Here is a 26188-nt window from a genome sequence, read left to right as displayed (position 1 = left end):
TCAAGCTTCATAGCATTGTGGTCTGAAAGTATGCATGGTATAATTTCAATTCTTGTAAACTTATGAAGGGCTGTTTTGTGACCCAGTATATGATCTATCTTGGAGAATGTTCCATGTGCACTCGAGAAGAAAGTATATTCTGTTGCTTTGGGATGTAGAGTTCTAAATATATCTGTCAAGTCCATCTGATCCAATGTCTCATTCAGGGCCCTTGTTTCTTTATTGACCGTGTGTCTAGATGATCTGTCCATTTCTGTAAGTGGGGTGTTAAAGTCCCCTGCAATTACCACATTCTTATCAATAAGGTTGCTTATGTTTATGAGTAATTGTTTTATATATTTGGGGGCTCCGGTATTCGGCGCATAGACATTTATAATTATTAGCCCTTCCTGATGGATAGACCCTGTAACTATTATATAATGTCCTTCTTCATCTCTTGTTACAGCCTTTAATTTAAAGTCTAGTTTGTCTGATATAAGTATGGCTACTCCAGCTTTCTTTTGGCTTCCAGTCGCATGATAAATAGTTCTCCATCCCCTCACTCTCAATCTAAAGGTGTCCTCAGGTCTAAAATGAGTCTCTTGTAGACAGCAAATAGATGGGTCTTGTTTTTTTATCCATTCTGATACCCTGTGTCTTTTGGTTGGCGCATTTAATCCATTTACATTCAGTGTTATTATAGAAAGATACGGGTTTAGAGTCATTGTGATGTCTGTATGTTTTATGCTTGTAGTGATGTCTCTGGGACTTTGTCTCACAGGGTCCCCCTTAGGATCTCTTGTAGGGCTGGTTTAGTGGTGACAAATTCCTTCAGTTTTTGTTTGTTTGGGAAGACCTTTATCTCTCCTTCTATTCTAAATGACAGACTTGCTGGATAAAGGATTCTTGGCTGCATATTTTTTCTGTCTAGCACCCTGAAAATCTCGTGCCAATTCTTTCTGGCCTGCCAAGTTTCAAAAGAGAGATCAGTCACGAGTCTTATAGGTCTCCCTTTATATGTGAGGGCACGTTTACCCCTTGCTGCTTTCAGAATTTTCTCTTTATCCTTGTATTTTGCCAGTTTCACTATGATATGTCGTGCAGAAGATCGATTCAAGTTACGTCTGAAGGGAGTTCTCTGTGCCTCTTGGATTTCAATGCCTTTTTCCTTCCCCAGTTCAGGGAAGTTCTCAGCTATTATTTCTTCAAGTACCCCTTCAGCACCTTTCCCTCTCTCTTCCTCCTCTGGGATACCAATTATGCGTATATTATTTCTTTTTAGTGTATCACTTAGTTCTCTAATTTTCCCCTCATACTCCTGGATTTTTTTATCTCTCTTTTTCTCAGCTTCCTCTTTTTCCATAACTTTATCTTCTAGTTCACCTATTCTCTCCTCTGCCTCTTCAAGCCAAGCTGTGGTGGTTTCCATTTTGTTATGCATTTCGTTTAAAGCGTTTTTCAGCTCCTCGTGACTGTTCCTTAGTCCCTTGATCTCTGTAGCAAGAGATTCTCTGCTGTCCTGTATACTGTTTTCAAGCCCAGTGATTAATTTTATGACTATTATTCTAAATTCACTTTCTGTTATATTATTTAAATCCTTTTTGATCAGCTCATTAGCTGTTGTTATTTCCTGGAGATTCTTCTGAGGGGAATTCTTCCGCTTGGTCATTTTGGATAGTCCCTGGCGTGGTGAGGACCTGCAGGGCACTTCCCCTGTGCTGTGGTGTATAACTGGAGTTGGTGGGCGGGGCCGCAGTCCGACCTGATGTCTGCCCCCAGACCACCGCTGGGGCCACAGTCAGACTGGCGTGTGCCTTCTCTTCCCCTCTCCTAGGGGCAGGATTCACTGTGGGGTGGTGTGGCCCGTCTGGGCTACTTGCACACTGCCAGGCTTGTGATGCTGGGGATCTGGCCTATTAGCTGGGGTGGGTAGGCAAGGTGCACAGGGGCAGGAGGGGCAGGCTTAGATCGCTTCTCCTTAGGTGATCCTCTTCAGGAGGGGCCCTGTGGCAGCGGGAGGGAGTCAGATCCGCTGCCGGAGGTTCGGCTCCGCAGAAGCACAGAGTTGGGTGTTTGCGGGAAGCGAGCAAGTTCCCTGGCAGGAACTGGTTCTCTTTGGGATTTTGGCTGGGGGATGGGCGAGGGAGATGGCGCTGGCGAGCGCCTTTGTTCCCCACCAAACTGAGCTCTGTCGTCAGGGGGCTTAGCAGCTCTCCCTCCCTTTGTCCTCCAGCCTTCCCGCTTTCTGAGCAGAGCTGTTCACTTATGACCTCCCAGACACTAAGTCGCGCTTGTTGTGGGAACACAGTCCATCAGGCCCCTCCGCTTTTGCCAGCCAGACTCGGGGGCTCTGCTTGGCCGGCGAGCCGCCCCTCCGCCCCGGCTCCCTCCCGCCAGTCCGTGGAGTGCGCACCGCCTCGCCGCCCTTCCTACCCTCTTCCATGGGCCTCTCGTCTGCGTTTGGCTCCAGCGACTTCGTTCTGCTAATCCTCTGGCGGTTTTCTGGGTTATTTAGGCAGGTGTAGGTGGAATCTAAGTGATCAGCAGGACGTGCGGTGAGCCCAGCGTCCTCCTAGGCCGCCATCTTGCAAACCTCCCCTAGGTCACCCAGTTTAAACTGCTGCTCAAGGAGATCCTCTACAACAGAACCTCTCACACGTCGATACACACATTAATCATTGGCGACCTTGTTAAAAATGCAGATTCTGATTCAGCAGGTCTGCGATGGGCCTGAGAACCTGCATTTCTAATATGCTCCCAGGAAGCCCCTGGTTCAGGGACCACAGTCTGGGTAGTAAGACTCCTGAGTGTTACTGCCAGATACTGCTGCCTTGGGGACAGTTTTGCTATAGTCTCTTACTTGTATTTCGGTAATTCCAATTGTTGCATACAGAAATTGTATTTCTTGGATCAAAGCCAAGCTAAGAATATATGGAAAACCTGTATGATTTTTTTAAAATATAAACCAAGGTGACATTGCAATTGAAGAGAACCTTAAAAAATTGAATGTGTATGCAGGATCCAAAGAGTCTTTTATTATATATAAAAATATATACATACATGTATAGAAACATACACACATGTATATGTGTGTTTATATATGTATATATACCCATATCCATATTAAATAATTCTGAAAAATCTCAAGTTACATAATATGTTGTGGCTCTGACTCAACTTTAACGTTTCCCTTTACGTTAATTTTTATAAGAAAATAAAAAATTGGGGTGCCTTGGTGGCTCAGTAGTTAAGTGTCAGACTTTGGCTCAGGTCATGATCTTGCAGTCTGTGGGTTCAAGCCCTGTGTCGGGCTCTCTGCTGTCAGTGCAGAGCCTGCTTCAGATCCTCTGTCCCCTCTCTCTCTGCCTCTTCCCCACTTGTGCTCTCCCTCTCCAAAATAAATATTTTTTAAAAAAAGAAAAAAAAAATGAAGAGTATAAATTTGGAGTGTTCTATAGATATAAGCATTGAGTCTAAATGTGATGTTTCCGGGCCTCTGCATTAAGGAAAGTGACAGCCAGTTTCAAACGCTGGTTGGATTGAATTGAGCTGAAGTGGACCGTGTCACCAGCCCTCACTTCAAAGCTAGAGCCGCTGGTTCTAATACTCAGATTTAGCTACCGCACATACAGATCACCTTAATTCTTATTTAATATTTGAAAGTCATTACTTTGGAGAAAGTCAGCTAAGCAATGGTGATTATAGTGTATCAAAATCCATTGTAAGTGATTATTTTAATGACTCTGTACCAACAGGGACACGTAGACACTCAGACAAAAAACAACCTAATTATAATGACAGCACCAAAGTGAAGCTGTGACAGTTACAAAACCAATTTAAAAGTTTTTTGACAGCCATGGCTAAAAGCTTTGTTTGGATCTTTCAGTAATAACAGTTTACTTAAGACACAAATCCATAGCTAAGGAAAATAGAAAGAGAGAGTTGTGGCTTTTCTGTCATGCGGATAAAGTAGAAATCCGTCGAAATGTTTTTAATAGAACATTATGTTGAAAAGAGTATAGAAAAGGAATAATAGTTATGGAATTTAAGTCTCACAATTCAAGAAAAACAAAATAACAATAAAAATACTGGTGAGAATAGAAACTTGCCAAGTGATTTGCTTATCTGTGTTATGAAGGTCAGGAGTTCCTGCAAGCAAATTGATGTGCACTTACATATGTTGGTTGTCAGTTCTGGAATTTGATTTTGTATTGCCTATAAGATAAAGTCAAAGTCACATGGATGTAAGAATGCCTCCAAAGTCATGGGGACACAAAACCTTATGAAATATCTGCTTTTCCCGTGGCTCTGACATCTCTCAAATTAATAGATCTATCACTCTTGTTTATCTTTCTTGGTCCTGGACTCAGTCAAATACACAACATAGTTAATTCTTTGACTTTGGACAATTAATTTCCCATTCCTGGACAGAAAAATGCCTGATTCACAGAACTGCATTTATTTTTATTGCAAGTCTTTATGGAACACTTATAATATGCTAGCACTTGCTCTAAGCACTTTACCGACATTGACTCCTTTAAAACGGTAACAACCTTTGTACTGGCCACTGTTATCTCCACTTGACTAATAAGAAAACTGAGGCACAGAGAGGCTTAGCTAACTTGCCAATGGCAACAGAACTTGTAAGTGGTGGAATGTCCACTGTGTGCAGTTTGGCTGGGAGCCCATGTCCTTATAGACAAGCATAGGGTGACAAAGGCCGTGTACGGTCACATATATGGATGCATAAGACAGCAGCTGGACTCACAGTACTCAGAGGAAGCAGTCCTGAGTCCTGTTTCTCCTTTCCCATCTCCAGGCTCTGCTCTGGTTAGGTTCTTTTAGTTGCAAAGATTAAAGACTTTTCAAGTCGGGTTGAATGTAAGAATCTGTGTCCCTAACATGCCAGGAAGCAACAAGGCCTTAACACATGGTGGTGCTCATCTCTGGCATTTGGCACCAAGGGATGGGATTTAGTGGTTTGTTGTTTTGCACTCAGGTCCTTTCCACAGGCCAGCTTTTCTCTCCTTTTTTGCTGCCCAAGGCCTTCGGCCTGTACTCTCTCCTTTCATATATCATCTACCCCACTGGGGGAAGTGGGTCCCAGAATGGACTTTACATAGACTTGATTGGATAGGGAGCCCACTTCTACTGTGTACTTGCTGTGTGATCTTGGACAAATGACTTTTTCTGTCTGAAATCACTGGGAAAAGCGAGTAATATATCCTGCTGTGTAGGGCTATGGTGGAGATTAAAAGAGATAAAGTAAATAACACGCTTCTAGTATGGCCTGGAACATAGTAAGCGTTCAATTAATGGCAGTCATTATCATAACAGTCATTAGCTTTGAATGCCTAATTATTTCGTCTCAGTGTAGGCAGTAGACTTGGGTCCACATCACGGCACCACCTGCAATACTGTGTGACAGTGGGAAAGTTATTTAACTTCACTGAGCCTCGATTTTCTAATCTATAAAACTGAGGCGACTTCCTAGAGCGGTTGCTTTCCTTGTTAAGAGTTTATCTGTTTTGCCTCCTCAGCAAATGATGCGGTCATCAGTTTTCCACATGTTCATTCTGAGCATGGTGACGGTGGATGTGATAGTTGCCGCCAGCAACTACCACAAAGGGGAAAGTTTCCGGAGGCAGTACGACGAGTTCTATCTCGCAGAGGTAAGTGGCTCACTTGGACGCAGACGACTTTTCAAGGTAAAGGTGAACCTCAGATAGCACTTTTTATAAATCTGAAAAGGAAAAGCCATTTGTGAATTACTTGACTTTGGCCAAAGCTGATTCACTGTGTTCTTCGTAAGTGTTTCTTTGGTCACCATGCTGCCTGGCTCATTTTGTGTTGCCCTCAGACCGAGTAATCTTGCCCACAGTTTCACATTGCCGAGGTAACCCCTTTGCCCTGCGTCTTACTCTCTGGAACTTGCTGTTTTCATATCCACCTCTCATTGTCACTCCCTTTCTCAAGTTGTGTTAGTCTGTTCCTTACTCAGTGTAAGCAAGCACAGATTCAGAAGACTGTAAATAAGCAAGTCAGCTCAACAATACCTAGGCGAGGGCAGGAGGGAAATTCTGATAACACAGCTAACTTTTGTAGAAACTGAGGAGTCCCCACCTGCACTAATGATGTCAAGCCAGGAGCAGGTAGGTTTAGTGATTAAATAAGCATTTTCTAGCACACTACATATTACACTAGAGTTTTGGAATAGTACTCTTTTCTTTTCTTTTTTTAATATTTATTTATTTTTGAGAGAGAGACAGAGCCCAGGCAGGAGAGGGACAGAGAGAGAGGAAGACACAGAATTCAAAGCAGGCTCCAGGCTCTGAGCTGTTAGCACAAAGCCCCATGCGGGGTTCGAACTCACCGAAGTGCAAGATCATGACCTGAGCTGAAGTCGGCCACTTAACCGACTAAGCCACTCAGCTGCCCCTGTAATAGTACTTCTTATTGACTGAGTAACTTTGTTAATATTTTAATACATTTTAATGATGTCCAGAGACTACTTTTTTATTATGAAAAATTATTTCTAAAATACATCTCAGAGTTGAATGATTACCTATTTTTGGAAAAAATTGATTGACATATAACTCTTTAGAATCCATGTGTCTTTTTAAGTGAGGTATTTATATACACCTGAACTACACTTCAAGAAATCCAGTATATGAAAAAGTAAAGTTAAAAAGCAGAAAAATAGTGATTCGATTATTTTTATTATAAAAGAATTTTCCATGTAAAAAATCAATTTGCCATATGTTGAGTTCTCTAAGATATCCAGAATTCTCCCAGAACATTTAAAAATGGATTTTGTTAATACAAATTCAATCCCCCCCCACACGTAAACTTTTCAGAAAAAATTGATGGCGTATACCTATTGAATGGTAATATCTGTTTGGGTATCAAGAAACATTTAAGGAGTCACTTATGAATTTCCCTCTTCATGGAGGTTTGTTGCCTGTAACAAAATATCATTTGTTTTTTTAAATTTTTTTCAACGTTTATTTATTTATTTGGGACAGAGAGAGACAGAGCATGAACGGGGGAGGGGCAGAGAGAGAGGGAGACACAGAATCAGAAACAGGCTCCAGGCTCCGAGCCATCAGCCCAGAGCCTGATGCGGGGCTCGAACTCACGGACCGCGAGATCGTGACCTGGCTGAAGTCGGACGCTTAACCGACTGCGCCACCCAGGCGCCCCCAAAATATCATTTGTATTAAACTTTCACTGTGGTTTGATGCTGCCTAATTGCTGTGTGGAATATGGAGCTTACAGTTTAGCAAGAAATATAGACAGGAAGCAGTAACTGTTTTATGCTGTGGAGTACCAATGACAGAGGCACATGAAGAAATGATATCCAGCCTGACACCTGAAAAATTGGCATAATTTTGCTGCATATCCAGCACACAAAGATTGGATTGTCGTTAAAAGCACAGGGAAACATGGACCAATAATAATATTTGCAGGTGAATTTGTAACACAAGGATCGAACATTGAAGGAATCCCAACGAAGTGACTTCTGTCTGAAGTAGGAAGCAAGGTCTATGTCCAGCCTTATAACAAGATTATAAAATGGGAAGGGGGGCGCCTGGGTGGCACAGTCGGTTAAGTGTCCGACTTCAGCCAGGTCACGATCTCGCGGTCGGTGAGTTCGAGCCCCGCGTCGGGCTCTGGGCTGATGGCTCAGAGCCTGGAGCCTGTTTCTGATTCTGTGTCTCCCTCTCTCTCTGCCCCTCCCCCGTTCATGCTCTGTCTCTCTCTGTCCCAAAAATAAATAAACGTTGAAAAAAAAAATAAAATGGGAAGGTCATGGAGGAAAGAAAGAGGAAATGGATACTGTGGAGAATGCAAAAAAAAAAAAAAAGAAGAAAAGTAAATTAAAGATACATCAATTGCAGTGCTGAAGACCCAGCTGAATTTTGAGGCTACAAATTCATAATGATGCCAATATAGACAGATGTTTCCCTTTTTAAGGTCTTGCATAAAGGGGAGAAAGGCAACACTCAGCCTGAGCCAGCTTTGGAATTTTTTCAGGCTGGTGGAACTGAGAGAGCCCGAAGGTATGGTTGTGATCATAGAGTGGGATCCAAGATTCAGGATTTCAGAATAATCCTGGAAAACTAAATACAAAATATGGAGTGTTATATGGATATGAGTGGCTCAAACATAATGATGAAGTTAAGGCAAGATGGCAGGGAGCTCTCAAACTAAGGTGTCGGCTGAATCTTCACAATGACATTGAAGTCATTCAGTGTGAGGCCAGTTCTTGGGGAAGGAGTGTAGGCAGGGCATGTAGAAGGGACTGATGGAGAAATTAATGGACAGCAGCCACAGGGAGAGTCAGGTGAGAGGACATCTTAACCTGTTGGAATACACCTCAAAGGAATGTTGAAGGGTAATGGATTGGGCATCTCTTTGTCATCCATATGCTATCCTACGTGGGCTGTATGGGATATTGGAGCATGAGCGTCCTCTTCTGGAAAGGGCTGTGGAGAAAACCATACATTTGTAACAGAACCAGCTGAGGCAAGGACATAGGAAGCAGATTCAGTGAATTCAGTGAAAGGGGATAAGAGAATGTAGAAGAAATTGCTTAACATAGAATGAGACCCAAAGGTTAATTAAAGGCTCTGGCTGGAGAGAGGTAGGAAGATAGATGAGGTGGAAGAACTACACAATAGTCTTAGAACCAGAGGTTAAAAGGCTGATGACAAAACGCCTGGGAATCCGAACAGAAATGGCTACTGGTGATTGGGACTATGCTAATCATTCTGGAGTGAGTTGTATCTGCTGGTGAAGAAGTCCTGGATATTGGAGATTACATTAACATTTCTTGTGTAGCCCAGGGTTGGAACTTGGTCACTAAATCAGCCCCGTAGGATAAACACCTAGGCCATCCACTGGGAACATAGGAATAGAACAGAATCCTCTGGTAAATTTTACCTAATTTTTCCACATATAAATTTGATCTCTTCCCTAATGTATTTATGTGTGTTAGCTAATTTATGATAATGAAATGCCAACAAAATTTCAAATAATTTAATATAGAGTTCACTGATACTATTGAAGTGCATTGGGAGAGCCCAGGTCTAGTTGGTAAATCCTTGTCATTTGCTTTTTGTATATAGTATTAAAAAATTTTTTTTAATAAAAAACCCAGCCGGATAGGATTCTACAGCAGAATCTGTTTGTTACGTGTCTACAAATTGTTGCCCCCTTCCCAAACCACTGAAAATAAATTTGATTTTGGTAAACTAGGTAGTGGTGACTTAGTTCACTTTAAAACCATGTGGGCATTGCTTTATTCTTGAACTTGAAGCATTCAGAATTTGTTCCACTTCTACTGACTGATTTTGGGTATCTGAACTTCCCCAAAGCATGTTTGGCCTTTATTCAAATTGTAGTATCTCTTCTTATATCAGAAACCTCTACATGAATCAAAGTCATTTGTTTCAAATGAGTGTTCATAAGTTATTTTAATCAAAATTACTTTCTTTTTTAATAAAATACTCTCTTTTTAAAAAGTTTACAAGGACAGTTGGAGCTTTAAGTCCGGGTCAGCAAACTTTTTCTTGAAGAGCCAGATAGTAACCACTGTAGGCTTTTCAGGCCACACATTGTCTCAACTACTCAACTCTACCATTATTGTACAAAAGTGAGTGTGGGCTCAGAATGGTAGTGTTCTGAGAAAAACAAAACAAAACAAAATTGTATTTACAAAAATAATCAGTGGGCTCACTCTTCATTTAAGCTATAGAAACAGACAGTATGTCAACTGACATCTTTATGTGTTAAATTTAAATATACTAACAACAATAATAGCTGCTATTTTCAGGGAGATTCTATTATGTTGCTGTTTTAAAGGAATTTATTATCCCATTTGATTCTTAAAATAGCTATAATAACAGAAATTCAAGTTTATGGACTTACAGTGATCCAGTATTTAAGGCAATAGCGTTATGTAATGTGTTGGAAAGTTTGTTTTTAAAATAGATCAGAAAAGGCCCTGAGCTTTCAGAGAAATAATTTCCCAAGTTCCCATATAATCCAGGATAATTTCCAAAATCCAAAATGAACCATTGTACCCATGAAAGTCAACTTGCAGTCTACAAAATATCTTTTAAGCATACATTAAGCTCCTCAGCTTCCATTCTATAGCTGGATACCAGTTTTGCTACTTTGGACCAGTTAGCCTAAATTTAAAATTAGTTAAGAAATAGGAAAAAAGTCTCTTTCTTTGTTAGGCTATGTATAAACCTAAAAAGGTAAATTTACTCTCTTCTGTAAGAGTTTTCATTTTTAATTCTGACCAAACACAATACATATTATACGTAAAATCACATTTTTATAATGAACGTAATTATATTTTAAATTGGATATTCTCATCAAGTAACAAAACTTGAACAATACTTTCCTCGTTATGTAAAAATACATAAACATATCTGCGTATCCATTAGGCTGTACCATTAACAGAAATTTATCAGCACAATGTTATGCATAGAAGATTAACAATTTTAACAAAATTCCTCTCTTAAGAAAGTCACCAACTGATGGGCGAGCAAGCACAATGAAGTGAGCAGTGAAGTCTCTGTTGCATTTCTGTTCAGGAGAGACGTTTGCCTTGTTTAGAACTCCGGGATATCTCTTCGGTTTTCTGTTTTCCTATGACAGCCGTGTGCTTGAAGCAGAAAGGCTTTTGTAAAGTGTGGACTCACACTTTCTAGAAAAGTAATTCTGTGTCCCTCTGAGGACATCTGGCTTTATGATATTTGTTAAAATGACATTAAATGAAAGAGCCATTTGTTTTAGTTCCAACAAAATCTGACACTCACATTTCAGCTCATTAATCACAAGAAATGACCAAATTAAGAAAGTAACTCATTGCCATAACAGCAGTTATGATTTCAGATTATCATGAAGTTTAATTTCCTTTTTGGAAAACTTCATTAAATAACTTTCTGCTGGCAATAACTTTTGTGGTCCTTTTTTTCCAATGGACATGGACAGTAAGTACCCTTTTAGGTGAAAAATCATATAATAATGACATTTTCTACTATTCAGTGACTTTTCAAAAGTTTGCTCTTTAATTATGTAGAATACTGAAAGAACACTGTAGACTAAGAGCAGGTGATTTACAGACACCTGTAGAATGATGCAAATAATCCTTTATTTTGGTGTTATTTAATCTGTATTTCATTTAGGAGAATAGGTTACCTGAATTGAATTTCTCATGATTTTTGTCCTATAATCTTCTTTTGTGACAAATTTGCCTTCATTTTCTCATAATATCCGTTATGTTTCTTTGAAAGTATGAAATAGAGACCACAACAGAAATCTTGGATGATATATTTCAAATATCTTTCCTATATGTGGGTGGTATCTCTACCATTTTATCTTCTCAGACCTGTACGGTACCATCAGCTCATTTATAATTTGTCACCTATAAATGGTCATACATTATTCATCGAATTAAAAGGGCAAAACGATTTCTATTGTTGCATTTATATTATGCATGTCATTTTCCACGTGGTTATTTTTCTCCTTAGCTTCAGAAATTTGGCAGTCATCTTCCTGTTTTACCTGCTAGTCTCACAAATCCAATTACAACTTCTTTTAGAAAACAAGCATTTTAAATTAATTTCTCCTACTTTTCACCCGAAAAAAATATTTCCTGGAAACAAATGTAATACTGTTTCTTAAAACAACTCTTTTAATTTTTAAATCTGAACTCCATTATTGGTAATATTCATGAGGACAAGAGGGTTTGTTACAGTACATATTAAATTCCATAAGTATTATTACAAAATGCAAATTTGGAGAAGTGATGGAATGTGATGCTTAAAGAACTCATATAACCTGCATTCCTGAAAATGTTAGTTAGACTCTGCCATGGTGACATCAAACCAGATATATCTATAGAGTATGCATTTTCAACAGGGGTGAAAACACCTCTTAAGAGGTAAAAATTGGTTCTTAGAGAGGCCCAAAATTCTTAATTTTCTATTTATAGAGCAGAGATAGGTACATGACATGTGTATATATGTATATATATATATGCATATATATATACATATATATATATATATATCTTTGATATTAAAATTCCATATGGCGTGGTGATTGGGAAGAAAATATCTAAAATGACTCCTGGTTGGGGAGGAGGGGATGATTAGAAAAAAAGATTGAAAAACACTGATATAAAAAATTTATAAGGAGAAAGAAATATTTTGTTTTCTTCATGCATTATTTCCAAGTTGTTTCAAGTAATTTGACAAGAATGTTTATGGAGAGTTTATCGCACTCTTAACAAGTCTTACCTTCCCTCTTAAAAAAGAAGGTGAGTTTCAACTTGTAAGCACTCACACATTGTGTAATGTACTGCAAAGATGAGAGCCAGAGGAAGGGTCCCAGGGTGCCCTGTCCATGTGGGGGCTGCAGAGCGAGGCGCCACAGCAACAGTGAGTGCACCCCCCGGCCAGGAATGGCAAGTGGGGGCCCACCCTTCCATGGGTTGCAGTGCTGACTGCCTGGGATTTATAGAAAGTCCGAGACTGGCTGCATTTCTAGATGATTCTTATGGGCAGTTCTTCCAAGTAGTTGGGTTCTGCAGAAAGCCCTTTTGTATGGCCAACAGCATGACCCTGGCAAGTTCCTCCCCTGTCCGGCTATTGTCAAGGCTCAGTTCACCAACACAAGCTTGTGCCATCCACTGAGAAGGGTGGCTGTAGCTTTCCTCTGCCTCTGATACTACTAAACTGTTAACATTCCTCTGAAGTGAAATCTTGGCACTAAACCCTCTAGCTTACACTAAAATAGCCAATGAGCATGTAAGCTAATTTAATTTTTCTAAACCCTTCTTTTAGTTCCTGATGTAGTTCTTCCCTATATCAGAATAACCCATAGTTACAAGTTACATATATTTTCATTTATCAAATTTTTCACAAAAACTTACCACTTTGGGATTACTGTTTTTCAGAACTAGAATGTTAGATTTTAATAATTAACAAATTATGTTAAAAATGAGGTATTGATCCCGTGAGTATTGAAATCAGGAACTCTAGTAGGAAAATTAGTGGGAATATAGTACTTACATATAATCACATAAAAATTTGCTAAATCTTTTTCTAGTGTCTCTTAGTAGGTTTGAAAAGCATATAAGTTTCCCCACTAAGCAAATAATAATCCAAATGGATCCAGGTGCATATTTAATTATGAATTATGATCTTTTAAAGAGATCATACCATCTGTCTTTTTGATAGCAAATGCAAAGTTACTAAAGTGATTAATTGTGTTTATATATAATTTGATTATCTATTTGGACATATTTCAGGTATTTATTACTAGTTGCCTACTTTTAAAAAAAAACACTTTGATATGGATTTCATTCTTTCCTTTGGAATGAAACTCTGAAAATGCAGGTGAAGCTTAGAGATGGATGTGTGGGTGCCTGTCACTGCTCACTCTGCTAATACGACAGCCAGGTCAGGCTGCACGTTGGACCTTTAGGACACACATGGTTGTGTTTCAGTTTCTCCAGGGATCCCCCGAGTGTCTGGAGGACTTTTTCATATTGTTACAAGCCTGGGCTGGAAAAGACTCGTCCATTTATTAGGACTTATTTCAGAGATTTGGGTCCTCTGTTGCGTGGGCCTGACCCTGTGAAGAAGTTATACCTGCCCACTGTAGTCACTTGTAGTCCAGAGAGAGCCAGAAGAATGCCACTGACTTTGATGAGCCAGAAAAGGAGCCTTGCTAGAAGTTGTATTACTTCCAGATAGAGGGGGTTTGAAATGGATTCCACCAGCCCATGAGAGTCCTGACATGGGGCAGCTCCCTCTTTGAATGCCCATCAGAGGGGCCATGGGTTTTTAAGTCACTTACCACAAAAACCGCAGTGCCCCCTACTATTCCTCATTTATCATTGCTCAGGAAAGCATAAAGGCCAAACAAAAAGCAAACATGTAGTCATGAACAAGCAAAGAAAAATTATTCTCATAAAAGGGACCCAGAAACTGAAGATGAAACTCAGAAATCCAAGATGAATCAGTACAAGAGTCTCCCAATCAAGTACAATTGATGGAAGACATAGCAGGGTTTTGTTTTGTTTTCTTTTTTAAATGTCTCAAGCACTGACAATTGAGGCACAAAACAAATTTTCTGACACTTTGGCTAAAATTTTCAAAAAATGAACTGAAAAAGGGCATGGCTGATGTTGAGAAAGAATTATTTTTTTAATTTTTTAAATGTTTATTTATTTTTGAGAGAGAGACAGAATGTGAGCAGGAGGTGGGCAGAGAGAGAGGGAGACACAGAATCCAAAGCAGGCTCCAGGCTCTGACCTTTCAGCACAGAGCCTGACATGGGGCTTGAACCCATGAACCGTGAGATCATAACCTGAGCCAGAGTCTGATGCTCAACCAACTGAGCCACCCAGGTGCCCCAAAAAAGAATGATTTATACAGGAGATCAAGTGGGGGGAGAGCAATCAAGGAAATGGCAAAAATCATGAGGGGGAAAAAGCAAAAGAGACTAGACACTTCAATGTGACTAATATATTAGCCCCTGGAGGAAAAAGAGAATGGATAGAAGAAAAGCAATAATAAATGACATAGAAAAATGTTCCTCAATTGAGGAAAAGCATAAATCAGTAGACCAAAAAGAGTCACAAAATCTCAGGGTGATGAAATGAAAAAAAAAAAAAAGATAACATTCCTAGACATACGCTGGTGACCTTCCTTGGTTGCAAACATTAAAAAAAATTTTTTAAGCCTCTGAACAAGTTTAAATAACATGTGAAAACAAGATAAATATACTGCATCAGATGATTCATCTATAATATTGGAACATAGAAGGCAGTGAAACAATATTTGTATAGACCGTTAAGAGGAAAGAATCTGTATGCAGCCAGAATTGCCTTGCCGTGTTAAAAACGTATTTTGGATAGAGAAGGTTTAAGAGAGTATGCAACCTGTGATATTTATCTGAGCAAACTACTCCCAAGTATGCTAATCCCAAGTGTGTCAGAGAAATAGAAAAGGAAAGGTAGATCAGAGAAGCTGACAAGGAAAGAAAAGAGGTAGGTATTAGATCCAAATGAAAGATGATTTTTAAAAAGATAACAAATAAGAATTTTGAGGGAAAAAAAGAAATAATTATGGTTCAAGAAACTAAAAGTAAATGTGTAAACAATCTCAGCAAAAGCAGGATTTAGGAAGGGGCATGACACCCATGGAGCGTGGGGTGATAGAAGCATGCTATGAAATTTGTGGATGGGTGGGGGTGTGAGGGATGGGTGAGCAAGCAGATTTATGTGGGGGAGAGAGGAGCTTATAATTATTTCATATTAATGCGATAATAAAAAAGATAGATTGATTTCTGACAGTTGGGAATTGAACCGTGGGATTAGAAAAGCAGTGTAGAATGTCCAAATTAACAATGGGGAGAAAGAAATCAGCAACAGTTTGACCAGGTCAGAAAAGACAAGAAAAAGTTAAAAGATGAAATAGCAATGACTTACAAAAAAACTGGAAGAAGACCAAGTTTAATTTTGATACATTAAATGTTTACAGGTTGAATTTTCTTATCAAAAGACATAGAAAATCCAATAAAGCTTAAACACAAACTCAGATAGTATATTGATAATAGGAAACACATACAAGGTGGCCCTAAAAGGTGGCTGAGAATCATGTCTCTATGAAACAAGTAAAAGTGACATCTAAAATATTAAAACATTGTAAATGCTTAGCAGAACATGCAAAAGATTAAGGAATATTCTCAAGGCCAAAAACTTATGTGTGATTTGAGTGTGGAACATGAGATGGACACTAATGCCAGTGGCTACCCTCTAGGCATTTGCATATCCTTGTCACCTAAAACTTGCCATTTTAAGAGCTATAACCAGTGTAGAAGAAGAGGCTGTGAACATGAGGTGCCAGAACAGAGACCCCCACATAACATAGGACACATGGAGTCTGTGCTTCAATGAAAAAAGGATAAAGTCCATCCTCAGAAGGATGTGATGAGGAAAACTTCAATCTTGACATTGACTCCAGATGGATAGAAAAAAGAATAAGCTTCACTGTAAATGAGTCAGCACAAGCCCGCCCTCACATGGAGTTGGAGTTCCCATGGGTTGTACCTACTTTCAAAGATGAGATCATTCTTATTTTATTTAAGAAATTATCAATCATGCAAAAGATGGAAAACTCCACAGTAAGTCTGATAAAGCTACCATAAGCTTAACCAAATCCTGATAACGGTAAGGCAGGTAAAATTATAGACGAATTTCATATATAACAATAGCTACAAATATTATAAATAAAGTGTTATTCAATAAAGTCCAGCAGGTTAGCATTACCATCTAAGATTTATTCCAGGAATACATAAATGGTCAACATCAAGGACTTGTGTGATCTATCCCATTGCCTCAATGAATTAAAAGCTAAAATCCTGTAAGTAGAACAGGAAGTGAATGGAAGTCCTTAAACATGGTAGCAATTAATTACCAAAACCCACTGCAACCATTATATATGAATGCTGGAAAACTTTCTTTGAAAATAGGAGCACATTATAGATTCTTTTTGCCACTTCATTGGGTAGTGTATAACTGTACAGCTGTACCATTATAGCTAATGAATTAATGCAAACTCCAAAATAAGTCTTGAAAAACAAATCTTATCTTCATTTGCAGATAAAACGTACATATTTTTGTAAAATCCAGGAGATAACATTTAAAATATTAGAATTAATAGAAGAATCTACTATGGCAGGTATAGAAAATCAATATAGATAAATCAGTATCTTTTTTCTCCACTGGAACAACTAGGTGGAAATGGTAAAAAAAAAAAAAAATAAAAAGTAAAAAAGGTAAAAAAAACACATTTGAATTAGTTATTGGAATATTAAATTCATAGAAATAAATTTCACAAGCAAACAATAACATCTTTGTGGGGGAAATTAAGAACAGATTTATCAAAGAACACAGTCCAAATGAATAGAAAACAGTGTGTTCTTGGATATGAAGCCTCGATAGTAATCCTTCTGAAGTCCATTTTTGTTTTAAAAGGTAAAGAAAAAATTTAAAAAGATAAAGATAGATATATGTGACCATATACAATCTAAAGTGCTTGTAGAACTAATGCCACCAAAGTTAAAAATCAAACTAATGACTAGAGAAAAAATATTTGCAGTTCATATAGTGGGCAAAGATTAATGTCCTTAATATCGGCAACTCCAAAAACTGATAAGAAAGACAAAACAACACCATAGAAAATTGGCAAGGTTATGAACAGGAAAATTGTTTTAAAAAGAAAAATCCAAGTGATCAATACATATATGAACAGATAAGCAAAGGTTTGATTAAGTTTGATTACATCTGGTGATTCTTCAGATTTAGGACAAGAAACCCTTTCCTACCTTGCTGGAAGGCAAAAGACTTACTATAGCATTTTAAAAATAATCCCTTAATATTTTCTAAAATATCAAATATGCAAACCTGTCCTTTGCCCCAGCAATGCCAGCTTTGAGAATCTATTCATAGACATAAAAGCCCAATAAAATACTGGTATTGCATAAGGATAGTTAGTGCAGTCTTGTTTTAGAAGTAGCAAAGGCTTAACCATTTTTCCTGATGATTCCTTATCAAGGAAGTACCACCCTTCAATAAATCAGTAAGGAAAATGTTGAATTAAGTAAACACTGAATATTTCTGGGTAAGATGGCACAGTAGGAGGACCCTAGGCTCACCTGATCCCACAGATACAACTAGATAACACACACATCAGTGTAAATAATCCAGAAAACAACCTGAGGACTGGCAGAACAGAGTCCCCACAACTAAATGTAAAAAAGAGGCCATATTGAAGAGAGTAGGAAGGGTAGAGACATGGTAAAGAGCTAAATGACCTTGAGAACTGTCCATGGGAGGGAGGGATGCCTGGGCATGGAAAGCAAAGAGTAACAGACCCTCACACCAGGCATCCCAGGTACAGGAAGCCTGCATAGGAAGAGGAATCTTTGTAATTTGACTTTGGGAACTGGAGGGGCCTAATTTCAGTAATTCTTACAATCAGTAGGGTGTAAGGATTGAAACTTTAAAAGTCAATAGGCCCCACTCTGGGAGGGCCTGGAAGGCAATAGGAAAATGACTCCCTACCCTTAAAAGGACAACATAACAAACAGCCCCAGGGAGATACAGCATAGAAGCAGCAGTTTGAAAAACATCTGGGATTTATGGAAGGGACATTTGTTTACTAATCTCAGACCATGTGCTAGAGGGGCAGGGGTCTTTAGGAGACTTCAAGAACAAAAGAGCTGGCAGACACCAATTCCTTCCCCCACCCCCTAGCTTAGGCATTTGTATACCTGTGGGACAACACTCTCTACCTAATTTGTTAACAGTGTGCCCCACCCATGCTTCTTTTGTAGACCTGCCCCCTTCAATACACTCTTGACTGGAGCCCAACCAAAGCAGTGCCACAAGCCTGGCAGTATGTACACAGCCCCAACAGGGGCCAGCACCACCCCAAGGTGACCCTACCCTGGGGAGAGGGGAAGATAACTACACACACCAGTCTGACTGTGGCACCAGCACTGGGTTAGGGGCAGACATCTTCTCTGACTGCTGGTCCTACCCATCAATGAAAACTTTACGGGGGACAAGACAGGGGAAGCACCCTACAGTTTGGTGCTACTGCATTTCTGGCAAAACCTGGTCTGACTCAACTCAAGTCCAAGGCGGCCCCAGCCCAGCCCACTAACAACATAGGGACCCAACCCTGCCCAAAACAGGCAAAAAGAGCAATTGGAGATGACTAGACTGAAGGCAAAAAAGACTCAGCCATAACACTAGGGCACACACAACATAATAGGAGATACCCTTGAAGCACCAAGTTCTGGTGAGCAGGGGACATTGCACAGCAGAGCACTACAGGAACTCTTCATGAGGCCACTACTTCCAAGAGAGATGTAGCTGACTTTCCTAACACATAGAAGCAGACCCAGAGAGTTAGACAAAATGAGGATTCAGAGGAATATGTTCCAAATGAAAGAACAGGACAAAATTACAGCAAGAGAGTTAAATGAAATGGAGATAAGTAATATGCCTAATAAAGAATTTATAGTCATAAAGATACTCACTAGAATTGAGAAAAGCATGGAAGACTTCAGTGAAGAGGTCCCTAACAAAGAGAAAGAAAACATAAAAAGAACCAATTAGAGATAACAAACTCAATAAATAAAGTTAAAAATACACTAAATGGAATAAGTAGACTAGAGGAAGCAGAAGAATGGATCAGCGACCTGAAAGATAGGAGTGTAAAGCAATCAAGCTGAACAGGAGAGAGAAAAAATAATAATAAATTAAAATAGACTTAGGGAACTCAATGACACCCTCAAACATAATAACATTTGCATTATAAAGATCCAAGAAGAAGAGAGAGAAAGGGGGGCAGAAAATTTACTTGAAGAAAAAAATAGCTGAAAATTTGGAGGAGGAAACAGAAATACAGATCCAGGAGGTAGAGAGCCCTAAACAAAATCAACCAAGGAGGTCCACATTAAGACACATAATAATTAAAATGGCAAAAAAGTAGTGACAAATAAAGAACTCTGTAAAATCAGTGAAAGAAAACCATTACATACAAGGGAAACCACATAAGGATATCAGATGATTTTTCAGCAGAAACTTTTCAGCCAGAAGGGAGTGTCCTAATAGATTTAAAGTGCTGAAAGAAAAAACCTGTAGCCAAGAATACTATGTCCAATAAACCTATCATTCAGAGTAGAAGGAAAGATAGAGTTTCCTAAACAAACAAAAATTAAAGGAATTAATGATCACTAAACCAGCTCTACAAGATGTGTTAAAAAGGATTCTTTGAGTGAAAAATAAGACCCTAAGTAGTAGTAATAAAAGTAGGGAGAACAGGGGTGCCTGGGTGGGTGGCTCAGTCGTTGAGGTCCGACTTCAGCTCAGGTCATGCTCTCGCAGTTCATGAGTTCAAGCCCCATGTCAGGCTCTGTGTTAACAAAACAGCTCATAGCTTGGAGCCTGCTTCAGATTCTCTCTCTCTCTCTCTCTCTCTCTCTCTCTCTCTCTCTCTCCCCTTCCCCTGCTCATGATCTGCCTCTCTCTGTCTCTCAAAAATAAATAAATGTTAAAAACTTTTTAAAAAAATTAGGGAGAACAAAAGCAGTAAAATTAAGTATATCTATACAAATTGGTCAAGGGATTCATAAAATAAAAGGATGTAAAGTATAACACCATACACATAAAAATGTGTAAAGGAGCAGAGTAAAGAATGGGTTCAAACTTAAGCAACCATCAACTTAATATAGACTGCTATGTGCATAAGATTTTAGATACAAACATAATGATAACCAAAAACCAAAAACCAGTAATAGCTATGTAAAAAATAAAGAGAAGGGAGTCCACATATGTCACTAAAGAAAGCCAGCAAACTGAGAGAAGATAGCAAGAGAAGAAAGGAACAGAGAATAACTACAAAAACAACCATAAGACAAGTCACAAAATGGCAGTAAGTACATACCTATCAATAATTACTTTGAATGTAAATAGACTAAATGTTCCAATCAAAAGACACAGGGTGACAGAATGGATAAAAAAGCAAGACCCATCTGTATGTTGCCTATAAGAGACTCATTTCAGACTTAAAGACGTATGGACGCTGAAAGTAAAGGGATGGAAAAGCATTTATCATGAAAATAGAAGTGAAAAGAAAGCTAGGGTAGCAGTACTTATATCAGACAAAATAGACTTTAAAACAAAGACTATAACAAGAGACAAAGAAGGACACTATAGAATCATAAAGGGAATAATCCAACAAGAAGATATAACAATCGTAGATATTTATGTATCCAACATGGAAGCTGTCCAACTTTCTGACACAATTGAGACTGTTGAACAGAGACTGTATTTTTCCCACTGCATATTCTTGCCTCTTTTGTCATAGATTAGTTGACCATGTAATCATGGGTTTATTTCTGGGCTCTCTATTCTGTTCTGTTGATCTATGTGTTTATTTTTGTGCTAGTATGATGCTATCTTGATTACTACCTCTTTGTAGTCTATCTTATAATCTGGGACTGTGATGCCTCCTATTTTTTTATTTTTCAAGATTGCTTTGGCTATTCAGGATTTTTTGGGTTCCATAAAAATTTTAAGGTTGTTTGTTCTAGTTCTTATACTTCTTCCTTACCAATTTAGATGCCTTTTATTTCTTTTTCTTGCCTTATTGCTGTGGCTTGGACTTCCAGTACTATGTTGAATAAAAGTGGTGAGAGCGGACATCCTTGTTTTGTTCCTGATCTTAGGGGAAGACTTTCCACTTTTAAACTTTGGATATGATGTTAGCTGTAGGTTTTTCACATATGGCTTTATTATGTAATATGAGTAAGAAAAAAATCCCTTCTGATACTCTGTGTTGGCCAAGAATAAGAGAAGGGAGCTCTCCACTACTCCTATTTTCCAGTAAATATTCTGGTATCTTCTCAGAGGGTATGTTTGACTAATTCCAACACCCACTCTTGTGCTCTTTAATTATAAGTTAATTTTATATTACACACTTTCATTCCAGTTGCAAACTTTTTTATAAAATGAGTTTTTTTTACCCATTGGACAAGTAAAGGAAAAATAACATGCTGTGTTTATGAGTACTTTTTATAATATTGGTATTAGTAATAGCAAATTCATAGAATTAATGTGATAGATTAAATGGTTATACTAATTTATTAATACAGTAATATGCATTGTTAATTTTCTTAATTAATATTCTAGGCATAAATCATATTAATATATTAATTTAAGTGTGCATATACACACACATAATGCTTGATATAGAATCCATATTTCTTTGCTTGTTTATGTGGCCCAAAACACAAATTAGATCTACACTTTTTTATTTTAGTTTGATGATGCTTAGTAAGATGCAAGTCATTTTACAATATGCCATATGCATTATAGAAACTATCTTTAGAAAATATAAAGTATAGAAAATGCAGACTTTCTGTGTATACAGAATTTAATAAATGATGATGACTTTTAAATAATATCAGATAGTGAATAATAAAGAAATAATACCACTTAGAAACATTTAACATTTTAACATGTTTTACTGATTGCTTTAGATGTTTTTGGTCTTCTGTGTTCTAGTTGGTGTTTTTCAAAACCATTTTTTTTATAACATGTCATTCTAGATTGTTGTGGGCTTTTCATTTTATATAACAGCAGCTGAGATTTACACACTAACAAATGTATGAGGCATTTTGAAATAAATTACAGTTTTACGTTCCAATTTCCCTGTCTCTTTGTTCCTCCAGGTGGCTTTTACAGTACTTTTTGATTTGGAAGCACTTCTGAAGATATGGTGTTTGGGATTTACTGGATATATTAGCTCATCTCTCCACAAATTTGAGCTACTGCTAGTAATTGGAACTACTCTTCATGTATATCCAGATCTTTATCATTCTCAGTTCACATACTTTCAGGTAATATGAATAATGTCTATATGTCAGTAGAATTTGTTTCTTTCCAGAGGAAATACCAGTTATGTAATAATAACTATACATAATTATATTAAATGGTTATATACAATTATTATATAATAAACACAAACTTGAGATAGGCCCAGCGACATCTTCAGTGCCAAAAATAGTGCATTCATAAATTATAACATTGTTTTTAAAACTTCTGAAAATTCACAGTGGAGATATTTTAGATGAAATTTTCTCTAAGATGAAAAAAGATGCATTCCAACTTCACTGACTTTATTTATTAGAGATTCCAAAGCTGTTATTTTCAGAGCAGTTTTAACTTCAGCTGCCAGACTGCAACCTGAAACTCTATACTTCTGATACCTAGGGAAAGGACATGAAAATATAATTCACAGAAATGATAACAAATATCCTGTAAACACATGGGTTAAAAGCTAGGCCTCTAATAATCATTGCCAAACATACTGAAATCACAAAGGATATATGGTTCAAGCTTTCAGTACATCAACATCTTTGGACATAAGCCCTTTGTCATTTGTTGGGTTATATCCTTAGGCTTGGTTATAATAAGTGAGATGAGCAGGGCAAGAGATATATACATGTTTAAAACTCTTGGTACAAAATGTACTTCCCAATCATGCCTTTGTATGCTCTTGGGCACTGCTGTCTAGATTCACAAAATCAACATGAGTATTTAATATATATGTTTGATAATTATAAGAAATATGCTTGATAATCAAAACAACAAAATATCTTTTATAGACCTAGTAAGTTAACCAAATTAAGAAAAATATTGGTCCCGGGGCACCTGGGTGGCTCAGTCAGTTGAGCTTCTGACTTTGGCTCAGGTCATGATCTCTCACTCTGTGAGTTCAAGCCCCGTGTTGGGCTCTGTGCTGACAGCTCAGAGCCTGAAGCCTGTTTCAGATTCTGTGTCTCCCTCTCTCTCTGACCCTCCCCCATTCATGCTCTGTCTCTCTCTGTCTCAAAAATAAATAAAAACATTTTAAAAATTTAAAAAAATATATTGGTCCCTATTTCAGCAAGGATACATATACAAAATATATTCATGGTTTTAAAATTTCTATACTTTCTCACAGATAATTTTTTAGTGAAAAGTTAGAAATAGAGTAATCTTTGAATCTAAAGATATTTATTTGAGAATTGTTTACGAGATTAAAAAAATGAGAACTTTTAAAATGGTAAACATTTGAGGAATAGCTTAGCAAGTCATATGCGAATTTGACCACAAAAATAATGACAATGATGAATTTGTAATTACTCAGAGACATGATTAAAATAATATGATTATATTTTATTTAAACACAAAGCAGTATAAAATTATATAACATATATATGTTATATGTACGTATATCTATAGCTATATATTTATATGTAAAATACCTATAAATGGAGAAATGACAGGAAAGAAATAAACCAAATTATTACAGATTATAAGTCATTATGTCGTTTTTTTATATTAGTCAATTTTTCCCAAAATACCTAAAATTAGTGTGCAAGGTTCTAATAGTTTTATATATATATAGACATAGTCACATAGTGTGCAACTCAGTGAGTTTGCAACTTTCTTTTAGTTTATTTTTTGAGAGAGAGAGAGAGTAGGGGAGGGACAGAGAGAGAGGGAGAAAGCGAGAATCCTAAGCAGGCTCCACACTGTCAGCACAGAGCCCGATGTGGGCCTTGAACTCACAAACTGTGATTTCATGATCTGAGCTGAAATCGAGATGGAATGCTTAACCAACTGAGCCACCCAGGTGCCCCCAGTCTGCAACTTTAATGTTATCTTTGATTCTGGCTTATAATCGGTAACAGTTTAATTTATGTTAATGGTTAAGTGATTTTCATTTGTATCTCTCTCTGTTTGACCATGTTTATATTTCCCTAATGAAATAATTAAACACTGCCTGGATTGTCTTGTGGAGAAGCTTAAGTGTCACAAGGATTTTTGCGCATTCACATATAAGAACTGACTGTCTTGAGCAGATTGGCTCTTCGTGGGTCCACTTTGATCTCCCTTGTGGGTCCTCACATTTCTCATCTGACATGGCCTTTCCTCATCGTGTTGGCGGCCTGGCTTCCATTAGTGAATTTCACATTTTCGTATTTAAGTGAAGTCAACAGTTTAGTACAAAATGATTCCCTTTATAACATCAGTTATCTCTGAGAGCAATCATTGGTGTTCTTCATCTATTTATTCAAATGGTATTTACTGAGCACCTACTATGTGCCAGGCACTGTTCCAGAAACGGAGGACAGAGGTAAATATGCAGGGAAGAGCCCTAGCTCAGTAAGCTTACATTCTAGAGGGCAAATAGTTCACAAACAAGGATACAAAAGAATGTGGAATAAAGTTCTGGAAATGCAGTAAAGGAGAAACAAGGGTGAAAAGGATGGAGATTGAGGGTGGGGTGCTATTTTAGATAGGTTGCTCATGGCAGCCCTCTCTGAAGAAGTTGCTTTTGAGCAGAGACTGAGTGAAATGAAAGGGCAAGCCAAGAGAACCACAGGGCAACTGTCCTGAGGTAGAAACATGCTTGCTGTGTTCGAAGAATAGCACAAAGGCCAGCATGGCTGGACTGGAATGAGCATAGGGCACCATTGTCCTGTAGGAAGAAATAAAGTGTTACAAAATGCTACAGCTCTGATGTACCGGATAATTATGATGATATCAGCTGGGATTTATTGTGCATTTACTATGTGCTGGGCACTGGGCCGAGAGCATCATGCTATTGGTTAGGCACCACAATCCTGGGAGACAGAGAGCATGCATGCAAGCTGAAGTGCTAAGACACTTGATAACTTGCTCAAGACCACATAACAAACAAGTGATGGAAACGCGTTACTAAGAAATTTAATTTCATAGTCCATATTCTTGGCCATACAATTTCTGAAGTATCTCACTTGTAATTAGCAGACTGATCGTGAAGAGATAGACTTAGAAATGTGACCAGGAAAATATGCTTTGGAAATAACCACAAAATGTTCTGCAGTGCTTATCTTTGAGAGTATGGTTTACTTTATTTCCTGTCTGTGGAAGCACCAAATCAAAAGGCTTTATTGGGTAAACAGAGTGAAAAGCATATTTATCCCCAAATAGATGAAAAGGCGTAACTAGAGTCACTGATAAGGACTTTGCCTTTGCAAGGATGCAGGCTTTCCCCTTTGAAAATGCTGATCAAATCGGCCATGTAGGAATCATGTTAAGTTCTGCTTCTTCCAACTAATGAAATTTTAATTTATCAAAATTGCACAGATGTGCATAGGATGTTTTATTAGAATTTGGGATAGGGCTCAAAATTACTCAGGCAATCTTCTTTTTTTTTTTTTAAGTTTATTCATTTTTGAGAGAGACAGAGCATGAGCAGGGGAGGGACAGAGAGAGAAGGGAGACACAGAATCCGAAGCAGGCTCCAGGCTCCAAGCTGTCAGCACAGAGCCGGACGTGGGGCTCGAACTCACAAGCTGCGGTATCATGACCTGAGCTGAAATCAGACACTTAACCAACTGAGCCACCCAGGCGCCCCTAGACAATCTTTTAAATATGATTTTAATACAAGTGGAGAAAACACACTGTATTGAAAGTTGAGCTACAAGCCAGTTAAATTGTTCCTGTAAATTTGCTCATTTTAGCTATTAACAATTAGATACTGAATCATTTATATCTGAGAATAACAAA

At 38.1% G+C, this 26188-nt stretch overlaps 1 protein-coding gene across 8 annotated transcripts in view; it reads left to right on the top strand.

The window, feature by feature from the left end:
• The window catches only part of NALCN (sodium leak channel, non-selective), a 325095-nt gene that overhangs the window by 138359 nt on the left and 160548 nt on the right, over positions 1-26188 (top strand). For all 8 annotated transcript variants that reach the window (XM_045055586.1, XM_045055583.1, XM_045055579.1 and 5 more), the window contains 2 exons: positions 5520-5651; positions 22318-22485. In XM_045055586.1, the coding sequence (XP_044911521.1) occupies positions 5520-5651; positions 22318-22485 (300 nt within the window). The remainder of the gene's footprint in view (positions 1-5519; positions 5652-22317; positions 22486-26188) is intronic.

Source organism: Felis catus, chromosome A1 (genome assembly GCF_018350175.1).
Source record: "Felis catus isolate Fca126 chromosome A1, F.catus_Fca126_mat1.0, whole genome shotgun sequence".
NCBI classification, from domain to species: Eukaryota; Metazoa; Chordata; class Mammalia; order Carnivora; family Felidae; genus Felis; species Felis catus.
This window is presented reverse-complemented; position numbering and strand designations above follow the sequence as displayed.